An 11,228-nucleotide genomic window follows, 5' to 3' on the forward strand; every position below is an offset into this window, starting at 1 on the left:
TGCATCGCACCATGGACGAATTGTTTTGTACGGTGATGATGATCTTAGTCTGCACCTCTACTCCATTAACGGAAAACATCTGGCTAGCTCGGAGTCAAATGGACGCATCAACTGTCTTGAACTTAGTAAATGTGGAGAGTTCTTGGTCAGTGCCGGTGACCAAGGACAAATAGTTGTCCGCTCTATGAACACACTTGAAGTAGTAAGACGGTATAATGGAGCGGGAAAAATAATCACTTCTCTAACTGTAACTCAGGAAGAGTGTTTCTTAGCAGGGACAAAAGATGGAGCCCTTCTTGTTTATTCTATCGAGAATCCTCAACATCGGAAACCGAGCCCAATCTGGAGCACAAAATCCTGATTATATCTTCTGTATGTAAATTTATGTCCGATTAATCCATTAGTTTAGCAATGGGGTTCTCGATTTTGGGCTAATCTTGTGTTCTGCAGAGGGGACTTGACACTTTTCACTGCCTTGTAAATGTGCAATATATCTCATCTTAAGCAGTTAAGATGCATAGACAGTAGAGAGATGTTAATTGATGTAACATTACTATACTAGACAATAGAGATGTGGTTGAAGAGGTGATACGATTAGTATACAATACTCCAGGTTTAAAGTGAGGATATACTTCTTTCCCATTGTCAATGACTCAATGTATGAATTTCCGTGGTATAGATAGATAATGCAAATGAGGCTCTGACCGAAACATATACCAATATTCCAACACTACCCCTTGGGAGTCTAATCAAACCTATTTTACTTGGTACATATATCTGACGTTTTTTTGGTTGATTCTTCTTAGTACCCCCATATTCAAGAGATATGATTGTGGATTGTCATGCCAGTAGCCAAACTCTATTGTTTAATCTAACCTCCTCACTAAACATAACGAACAAGTTATCCTAAAAGAACCGTATCTATGCATTTTGCACCGGAACCTTGTTAAACCAACATAAAAATGAATGTATCTAAAGGTCAAAGATAGGAAACACCCGTAATTATTATTTTGCAGAAAGTAGTATGAGAGTTTTAAGTTTTCAAAGTACCACTTAAAATAATAAAACCGAATAATTTATTAGATACTATAATAATTAATACAAAGATAGGAAACAAAACACAAATATATATTTTTTTTTTGACGGCAACACAAAAATATATTATTTTGTTGAAAACAAACAAGTTTCGTACTTATAAGTACTGTACCACTTAACATAAAATAATATATTTTCGAGGCTGGACGTATTCCTCATGCGCAAATTCGTTTTCGTTGCAGAGTTTCTTACAAGCATTCTCACATAGAGGTAGAGTTGCCTTTTCAGAAACATTCATACATTGGTTTGGGACACAATGCTTAACACACACATCCTTTGTATTTGCATGTGTTGAAACAATCATCGTAAATAAAACTACAATCATCAAAACACTGCATATGTTTTTCATTGTCGCCATTGTGTGAAAATCAATGAGTTTTGCGAGTGTTCAAGCCGTATTAAATGTTGTTTGTGTTATATAGCAAACAAATTTGTAACTGGATGATTGTGTTGGGTTGGCCTTTTGTGGCTTATATAGCAAAAGTAGTAAAAATTTTAACTTTTAATTTTTTGTTAATTAGTTAGTTTGTCTATTCTTGTTGGACGTCTAAAAATAGTCCATCGCCTACCATTTCTTGTTATATAAGTTGCTTTTTTTTTCTGTTGTTTTGGGCCAAAACTTTTGGCCATCCAAACCAATAACTAATCATTCATTTTGTAAATTCTAGCTATGGTTTTTTTTTCCTGGTCGACATGAAGTCTGATATGCTGTGATTTTTGTTTCTGTTCTGTTCAGTACTATTCAATACCCAAAAGGCGCAAGGCCAAATCATTTGTCTTGAGAACTACGCGAGACGAGGCAGAGAATGCCATAAAATAACAAACACACAAATCTATAAATTTACATTTCAAGCGTTGTAGTTTGTAACTTTGTATATATATCAAGGTTTAGCGACATAATTAACATGTTTATTGCATATAAAGAAATTAAACTCAGACATCAGTGTATTAACATCGATTAAAGTGGTATAGTTGGAAGCTTTTCATACTATCTACTAAAATCGAAGTTAACTGTTACTTTGGGCGTTTTGTTTTGCTTTAATTGCATTTTTCCCTCAATGATTAATATACCGACAGTATCAACAAAGACCTGGGCATGAAGCTTTTCTCTTGCACTTAAGCTGCCAAGGCGCACACGACGACATAGTCGGTAACATGTCGCAGTGATGACTGTGTTAGGGACATACTAGGAGTTTATATCCCTCCATCCCACTTTCATCTCTGTCGCTGGAATGGTGATCCCCTGTCGCTGTGATTCCACGCCAGTGAAGTTCCCAACAGCCATCTTATTATGCCTTAGCCTTAGTATGAAATCAAAGCTGTCTCTGCGACTCTGATACGCCTCCAAGAAGGGCCTACGTTTTGTAAACTCGGAAGTAAATGGAAAGATTTGATTGAACAAGTGACCTGTGGTTTTAATTTATATTCCGATATACCAACGTCTGTACAATATTGTTGATGTCTCTCTCTCTCTTAATTTACTTTTTTTCCTTCTCCTATATTACCCGGGATAACAAAATTTGGTCAGAACGTGTTTCTAATCGCGAAAATCTTCGTATGGTGAAGATCCGCTTGAATAGCCACTTTCAAATGCAGTGGTCTCTCTTGGAGATGATGGAAGTGATTCCCTTTGCTGAGATGTTGAACCTAAGAAGAAAAAAACAAATGAAAAAGCTGAGTTAATGAACTTTTGGCTGACAATAAAATTGCCAATGTGACTGTTTCACAAGAATCTTTTATCTATCAAATTAGAAGATTGAATTTATCAAGGAGGTCACTTTCTTGAAAAGTTCTTATACGTATACTATCTATAGGAATCAGTGGTTACTGACTGGGAACAGCTAAGTAGGGTTAAGAGCGTTTCTAGTTACCTCTTTGAGATCTTGGACGGAATTTCTTAGTGTGCCGTCTGATGAGTTTCTTAGCTTTTGTTATAGTTAGTTGCCGAGCAAAAGGAGAGAATTCTACATCACTGTCACTCCAATCCCCGTGGAAGTCATTCTCTGCTTCACCTCTCATAGTTCTCAAGACGAATGCTTTAGCCTTGCGCCTTTGGGTATTGAATAGTCCTCGAATAGAAGTAACAAAACCATCGCCTGCTCCATCACTTTGACGCTTGAACCATGTGACTTGTTGTTGATCAGGTTTCCCAGTTTGATCATTGTCACTTAGATTCAGGTCATTGTCAGTAGACTCGCGATTGTTATGTGACTTGTCTTTGAATTTCTTCCCCTGAAAGTTTGAATGGAAAGAGAACTAATTAGCTTGCTTATCTTTGTCCCCATAACCTAAATATTCATTCACGCAAGACATTTCTGACCTGCATTCCAGTAACTGACTTCAATACTCCCCAAATGATGTGCTTCTTAACTCGGGAAAAAAGCCTTCTCCAAGTCCCGGTAAACTCAACACGATGAAATGTATCCATCAACAATTTGAGGTCGTTAACAACAAATCTTGAGCCCTCATAGGTAACTAGAAGCTCCACCTAAGTTGAAATTATTTAAACTAGTTAAAGCAAACCAATTTCTGACCTTTATTTAAAGTGGTTTAGAAATTAGCTTACTTACCTGACTAATTTTAATATTGTGAAACTCCATCATCTTTCTAGGCCTAGATTTCTTCTCCTCGTGTGATTTCCCAGCCTTCTTTTCTTCATGAGAAGAGCGGCCAGACTTGACAGTTTTCATCTCTTTGGCCTTCTGTTTAGAGGAATCCTCCTGTTGTTCAATGGAAGATGACACTGTGCAAGAGTGAGCCTGTAGAACGAGTTCATTAGCTACGGATTCTGCCACATTTTCTTCCCAGCTCCTATCGAAAGAAGATGTTCTTCTCAACTCCTGAGCTGAACCACCAGTGCTTGATCTGAGGCTTAGGATATTGGGTTTCTGCAAAGAGAATGCAAGTAAAATCAGAAAAAAAAAAAAAAAAAAAGAAGAATAATAATAGAGAAGAAATTTAAATTCAGACTATGGTTAAAGCCTACTTGGACAGAGTCTGCATTGGTTTGTGACTGCACAATCGCAGTAGAAGAGAGAGCTGCAGAACTAACTCGAGATGCTTCAACATCCCTTAAGGCGTGGCTAGTTGTTCCAGAAGATTCATGACCTGCCAACCCTTTTTTTACACGTTTTGAACCAGCTGTCGTCGAAATTTTCCAAACTTCCTGCAGGACACAAAATTAACCCAAAAAGCATTCATATAAACTTACTTCAATCAGATTTTCATCTGTAGGCGCAATTAGGATGTTATATCTGACCTGTCGCCTTTGTGAATCCTGCTCTTCCTCTGGGAAGAAATACTCCCACATCATTCTGTACATTGTCTCTGTCAAATGGATTCTGAGAGGATAAATCTCCACCTACAAGATTTGCAGCGATTATCAGACATATTTAACACAAGAAAAGAAATATAGCTCAGTTAAAAGATGTAAAACAGTCATATAAAATTTACTGATAATTAATTCTACTGGTCCCGTTGGGTCTTTTGTAAATTTGCAAACCCAGTAACAGAGTGTTGAAAGAGGAAACTTACATGGAAAAGCTCAAGTGGATAATGGCCATCTTTTGGCGCTCCCTGCTTTGCATCCACACGTAGCATAACTTTCCTGTAAATAAAATTACATCACTCCTAATGAAATTCAGCTTCAACTTATCAGAACTGATACAAGAGTTAAGTGGCTTTAGTCAACTATAAGATATGTGGAAATAAAAAGGAATCACACTCCCAAAGTCAGAACCAGCATAAAATAATGTTTATAAAGTAAAGAAGAGTCACGTCACACTAAATAAGATCCTTAATATATACTATTGTATGAAAATCCAAAAGCAAAGTGCAAAGTACGTAGTATGGTCCATGGAAAACAAAACAGGCGCTGTGGAGAAGATGTAAAGAAAACTTACTTTCCCCATTCAGGTGGAGGATTCCATGCTGATAAGAGCATATCTGACTTTGCGTTGGGTAGACAGTTCCTAACAACAAAGTACTTGGTGGTGAATCGAGCAACACCAATGTCTTTGTAGTCCCGATCAAAGTCATATATCTGCATGAACAAACCCAATTTAATATGTACGCCTTTAAATTTAAACAGGCTGCATACATCCAACAGACCAAGACAGTGATAAATTAAGTAAACTAAGGAAAGATTGTAAGCAAATTTCTCATCATTCCATATTCTAAAGAGTAAACAGTAAGTGAATAATAGAACAAGATTCTTTTGATGCTATCACTTTAGAGGCATTACGTACCAAGTCATTTATCTCTGCCTCAGCAAAGGATTTACCATCTACAAGCATGCTCCAAACAACCTTATTTATTTGCAAGGAAATACACATAGCATATGATGGGCTTTTGTTCTTCTCCTTCTCCATTATTCGCAGCTGTGCAGCCTTTTGCAACGCCATTCTTAAAGATGCAGAAGCCGCCTTTCTAGACTTTTGTGCATATGTGAGCTCTTTTTTTAATCCTTGCACCTAAAACAGACCAGCAGAAATTGCAACATCAACTTTATATAGTCAACATCAAGAACAGAAACATAATGCTGATGCTTAGGATGACCAGAAACTGTAATCGAATAGTTGCATGCACAGCTAACACTAGTTAATGAAACAAGTTGAAGCAGTAACCAATGAATCATCAAGCAAACTTCTTTCCCTGGAGTCTTACCAGAATGGATCTTCTGGTACTAATCATCCACAATTCACCTTCCCTTTCCATATGTGTGTCATCCGTATTGTCAGAACAATGTGACAATTTTCTAATATCATCAAGAAGCAACTTTCGTTCTCGCTCTTTCTCTTCAAGGTTGATTTTTGCAAGTTCTACTTCTTCAACTCCGTATGGAACTACCTCATCAGCCTCCTCTTCAACATCTTCATCTTCAGTGGGACATTGGAGACTACTTTTCCTAGGCCTGAATCATAAAACGGATCTCCTTAATGCTAGGACATGTTTGAAAAATAGACACAGAAGAAAATGTATTTGAAGTTTAGCCCTAATCATCAGCGAACTGAAGGGGGTATGGATTCAAAATATCACATATGTTTATTTAAGGCTAGTTACAGCAAGAAACAAGAGAAAATGCAGAATATTGACATGAAAAATGTGGGCCCCTATAATATTATTCAGGTTCAATACTCACTTTGGAAGCCTTGCAAAGAGAAGGTTTGTCAACACATCCAGCATAACTTGGAATTGCCGAGATGTCATTGTAGCTATTATATTGTGTGAATTAAAAGTGAGCTCTTTTAGTGGTTTCACCTGCAAACGTATAAATAAGAATTAAATTACTTAAAAGAAATTAATAGTGAGGTTAAGTCTCTGATTAGACCCTGAAACAAAAGAAACATATTTGCCCAGAGACATGAAGGTATCAATCACATGTGTAAATTGACTGAATTACTCCTGACAGCCAACAGAAATTCAGTCGTTCATAGAATTGTACTAGTCTATATGAGAAGATCTTCAATCAGTAAATGTGAAGTTAAATTGCTACACATGGCATAAAGAGAACACCACTCCCACTTCAAAGAATTTAAAATGTACACCAATTTCCAGTATATGGTGTTGTATTATCATGAAAGTGTAGAGACTTTTTTTTTTTGTTGAGACATTTCATCTCCTTCCATGATCCAATGCAGAATATGACATGTTTCAGAATTCTCCTATAACTGTTGCACTATCAACGAGCAACTATAACTGTTCTCCTATGCACAAGAAAGCGACGAAACATGTCTCTGGAGACGATATAATGAAATTCTGACCAAAAAACACTATAAGGAATTGGTGTTACCTTTAGATCAGGGGTTCCACCTTTGTGTCTAGTATACCGGAAATACATGTCACAAGGCATGAAAACTCTTTCAAGTAGAGCCCCAGTACGCTTCACTTTTGGGGAGTTTCTGCGAATTTTCGGGAGCCACTGCAATCCAGCACCTGGATCAACATCAGTAGGAGCAACATGGGCTTGCACATGCTCTAACATTACAGAAACTTCCATCCGTGTCCATGTCATTTCAGGACTACTATCTGGAATTTGGACACTTCCACTGCCAAGAGCCTGCTCAATCACTTCCACACCAACACGCATAACGGAATGAAATGAACGTGCAAGAACACGACCACTGACAGCAGCTAGCAGAAAGCGACCCTGATATCCATCAAAGTAAAGTTTATCAACGAGTCAGTACACCACTTTTTAAACCCAAGACACAAAGACAATTTTGGTTATTAACAATATTTACCGTGTACCTTGTACAAATAATATAAATTTACAGTGCACAGCTATAACACATGCCAAGAGAAGTTTGAATGCGAGCTTGGTAAACTTAATCACCCAAGAACCATAGTGTTGAAACGCTCTAAAGTGGGTATTAAATGTGCATTCTTATGCATCAGTAAATACTTACATTAGCATCTTCTGAGTGAAGATTAAACTGTGGCTCAATGACATTCACCATAAAGTGACGAGTTCCTTCTTCCTCAGATTCAATGGTCTCAACTATACCTGTTCATACATCCAGGTCAAATGCTAATCTTTTTAGAAATTCCTTATATTAAGAAATTCCAGTAATTTGATAAAGTTTGAGTAACAAGATAGATAANGGTTCCACCTTTGTGTCTAGTATACCGGAAATACATGTCACAAGGCATGAAAACTCTTTCAAGTAGAGCCCCAGTACGCTTCACTTTTGGGGAGTTTCTGCGAATTTTCGGGAGCCACTGCAATCCAGCACCTGGATCAACATCAGTAGGAGCAACATGGGCTTGCACATGCTCTAACATTACAGAAACTTCCATCCGTGTCCATGTCATTTCAGGACTACTATCTGGAATTTGGACACTTCCACTGCCAAGAGCCTGCTCAATCACTTCCACACCAACACGCATAACGGAATGAAATGATCGTGCAAGAACACGACCACTGACAGCAGCTAGCAGAAAGCGACCCTGGTATCCATCAAAGTAATGTTTGCCAACAAGTCAGTACACTACTTTTTAAACCCAAGACACAAAGACAATTTTGTTTATTAACAAGATTTACCATGTAGCTTGTACAAATAATATAAATTTACAGTGCACAGCTATAACACATGCCAAGAGAAGTTTGAATGCGAGCTTGGTAAACTTAATCACCCAAGAACCATAGTGTTGAAACGCTCTAAAGTGGGTATTAAATGTGCATTCTTATGCATCAGTAAATACTTACATTAGCATCTTCTGAGTGAAGATTAAACTGTGGCTCAATGACATTCACCATGAAGTGACGAGTTCCTTCTTCCTCAGATTCAATGGTCTCAACTATACCTGTTCATACATCCAGGTCAAATGCTAATCTTTTTAGAAATTCATTATATTAAGAAATTCCAGTAATTTGATAAAGTTTGAGTAACAAGATAGATAACAGACATTGAAAGAAAACAAGACATACCAACTCTGTCATCTGATTTCTCTATTTTCAACGAGTGTGACGGTGATGAAGGAGGTTTAGCCATCTCCATAGGCTGAGAAGGGAGATTTCTTCCAGGGCTTGCAGAAGATCTCGACATTTCCCCTTGATGCGTTTCGGGACAGGAATCCTTTTGGTTCTCTTCATGAAGCTTCCTCTGTGTATACTGACGAGAAGGAGAAGGTTTAGGAGGTTCAAATGCTTTTGAAATTCCACCAACAAAAGACCAAACAGCATTCCTGTTCTCTATCGTCCACAAGAGTTTGAGGCCATAAACAAAGACCCGCTGACAATTGTCAGCAATGACAACATTGTATCCGTCATCATCACTAGGATCTGATCGTATGTGTTCATCACTTTCACTTCCATTCTCAAACTCAGACCGCACATACGTCATCTCAAGATTTCTTCGTCCAGCCTCTTGCCATGCCAACAGTCTTTCAGGATCTGCTTTTGGGGCCTGCCTTCTGATTGTAAAATAATCAGAAGACAATAAAAACCCTTCATCGCGATGCTTCTCATCCCTCTTATGGTCCTTCCCAGAGGGTACTCTGTCTATCAAAGCATTCTGAGTACTTTTTCTCAAAAACTGAACACTTCCTGGAATGCATGGATGCTCATCTTTGTTAATAAAAGCCTTAGGCACATGAAGGTCCAGACCCTGATATACAAGGTCAAGTGCATCCCGCTTGCATTCAAATGTATACTTTTGCTTCCCGCGACTATAGCATAATTCGTATTTTAGCTTTGCCATGTTAAAGGTCAATCCTTTGGCAGGGTCATCAGAATCCCAAGGCATGTACTTTATCAGGGAAGGAGTGGCATCTACACGGAGCATAAATTCCGTCATTACCTTATCCATAGATAAATTTCCCGACCTTGCAGCTCTTGCGACTCCAAACCTAGGCCATCTGGAGAAAGAACGTAACTTGTGTGGAGGATAGTAATTCATACCCCAAAACTTAAGTATCCATGCCAAATCATGAGCTCCAAGATTCATAACTGGTGGTGCAAGAGGTATGCTGTCCGGCTTGTCTTCCGAAATGTAGACAGTTCCAACGTCTGTTGGGTTCTCAGTACCTGAGGAAGACTGATGGAATTTTTCGGGTCTAAGTGAGAAATTCCACCGAAGCGAGAGTGATGTTGATCTGAAGGGATCAAAGACCTTCTCACGAGGCTTTCCTTCAGCTGGAAATGCATATAGATAATGATTCAAAGAATTCCCAGACTCACAATCCCAGTCCATTGTAACTTCAAGATTAAAATCTGGAGCTTCAATAAATGCAGCTTTAGAGGCATCGACTGGAACTTTTAAGGAATGTCGACTAATCAAACTCTCTAGACTGCTCAATTTTATCTTAAAGTCTTTAGCATTGACAAATACACGACCATCTGACTGCTGAAGTTCAATAGGACCAGTCACAATTTGAAGTTTGTCAAGACTCTCATATGGATCCGTTGTAGCAAGAACAGACCAATTTGATTCAGAAAAAGACAAAGTAATATTGCCATGAACGTAGTTTCTCATGTCATCCCACCAGGGTAAGCTTCGTTCTTTTTTGACAACCTGTGCCATACCTGGATTCCTATGACTCAGATTAGCTCTACGAAGAGCCACTGTGAAGGCATAGCTAATGTCAGCAAAAGCTGGTTCATATCCAACCCCAAAGGAAACTTCTCCTTGTTCAAAGTGTATACGCAGATCTGAGTAAGTCTTCAACGGTGGAGTTGTGCCACTGGCTGACCGGAACATTCGCACTTTTCTCCATCTTCCTACAAAGACGTCTTGGGAAATTTGTGGCTGAAAACATGTTGCCTAGTTTAAAAAAACAATTACAAGCAGTTAAATAATCAGTCAACTGATAACAACAGGCATTCCATTGTGCTAGTAAAATCACTGTGACGATGAACTAAAATACTACATCTATATGCAATCCCAGCTACATACAAATGCACAACTACAGATCTACGAGAACTTGTCTAGCGTGCAAAAAAGAATAATAATCCAAACAAGCATGCATTGGACGACAAGAAAAGAATATTGATCTCTTACTTAGATTGAGAATGAAGTGAGAAACAAATCTTCTGGGGATGGAAACAACCCGAAACCACTAAATTTGTTGGATTTCAGAAATATATCGTACTGGAGCAGACCATTAAAACTAAAGGTCCCAGAAAATAAATCAGCTACTACCATTACTATGCTCTAGAATAAACAAAATAATCACAGAAAAAAACATTAACAACAAAAATCAATCACAAAAGAGAAGTAATACACAATATAGAGACGGCATGGGAAAGGATAACACAAAAATAATAATACCTGCTGAGCCAGTACTATACGACCTTCACATTTGCCAGAAGTGCCAGAGAGGAGAGGAAGTGTGTAATTCCTTAACTGAACAACCAAGCATCCAGTATTCAAGTAGACATTGCTTCCATATAAGCGTGAAAAGGGTATATCGTTTTCTTGACAAATAGGATCAAGCTTCTTCAAGACTTCTATCAAACCAGCATCACCACCATGAACTGCCGTCAAGCTTAAATCAAAATCTGTGGCACAAACAGAAAGAAGAGAGGTTCTAGTAGCACTTGGCTTAAAACCTGCCTGGAATCCTTCCCTACAGGCACCTGAACCCTCTGAGGGAGCTAAACCTTGGCATGCCTGATAATACGATTGAAACGA

The 11,228-nt window shown here is 38.3% G+C and overlaps 3 protein-coding genes across 3 annotated transcripts in view; 1 reads left to right on the plus strand and 2 right to left on the minus strand.

The window, feature by feature from the left end:
- LOC104787260 (BEACH domain-containing protein B) overlaps positions 1-627 on the plus strand; it is a 16,766-nt gene extending 16,139 nt beyond the window's left edge. The window contains exon 29 of the mRNA XM_010512801.2: positions 78-627. Coding sequence (XP_010511103.1) covers positions 78-361 — 284 coding nt within the window. The 3' untranslated portion in view covers positions 362-627. The remainder of the gene's footprint in view (positions 1-77) is intronic.
- Positions 1,211-1,453, minus strand: LOC109132879. The gene has a single exon (XM_019245331.1). The coding sequence runs from the start codon at positions 1,451-1,453 to the stop codon at positions 1,211-1,213; it is 243 nt and encodes an 80-aa protein (XP_019100876.1).
- The window catches only part of LOC104789416 (protein SABRE-like), a 16,043-nt gene continuing 7,318 nt past the window's right edge, over positions 2,504-11,228 (minus strand). The window contains exons 10-26 of the mRNA XM_010515115.2: positions 10,866-11,222; positions 8,525-10,358; positions 8,303-8,400; positions 7,707-8,043; positions 7,503-7,600; positions 6,887-7,243; positions 6,236-6,354; positions 5,761-6,007; positions 5,343-5,567; positions 4,998-5,137; positions 4,630-4,702; positions 4,355-4,456; positions 4,082-4,261; positions 3,666-3,983; positions 3,416-3,583; positions 2,967-3,327; positions 2,504-2,742 (exon numbers count right to left, since the gene is read on the minus strand). Of these exons, the coding sequence (XP_010513417.1) occupies positions 2,633-2,742; positions 2,967-3,327; positions 3,416-3,583; positions 3,666-3,983; positions 4,082-4,261; positions 4,355-4,456; positions 4,630-4,702; positions 4,998-5,137; positions 5,343-5,567; positions 5,761-6,007; positions 6,236-6,354; positions 6,887-7,243; positions 7,503-7,600; positions 7,707-8,043; positions 8,303-8,400; positions 8,525-10,358; positions 10,866-11,222 (5,124 nt within the window). The 3' untranslated portion in view covers positions 2,504-2,632. The remainder of the gene's footprint in view (positions 2,743-2,966; positions 3,328-3,415; positions 3,584-3,665; positions 3,984-4,081; positions 4,262-4,354; positions 4,457-4,629; positions 4,703-4,997; positions 5,138-5,342; positions 5,568-5,760; positions 6,008-6,235; positions 6,355-6,886; positions 7,244-7,502; positions 7,601-7,706; positions 8,044-8,302; positions 8,401-8,524; positions 10,359-10,865; positions 11,223-11,228) is intronic.

The sequence above is a fragment of the Camelina sativa genome, chromosome 5, assembly GCF_000633955.1.
Source record: "Camelina sativa cultivar DH55 chromosome 5, Cs, whole genome shotgun sequence".
In the NCBI taxonomy this organism is placed as follows: domain Eukaryota; kingdom Viridiplantae; phylum Streptophyta; class Magnoliopsida; order Brassicales; family Brassicaceae; genus Camelina; species Camelina sativa.

What these genes read in the sequence shown, in the direction of transcription:
- LOC109132879 (XM_019245331.1), bottom strand. Translation starts at nt 1,453, where the DNA reads ATGGCGACAATGAAAAACATATGCAGTGTTTTGATGATTGTAGTTTTA.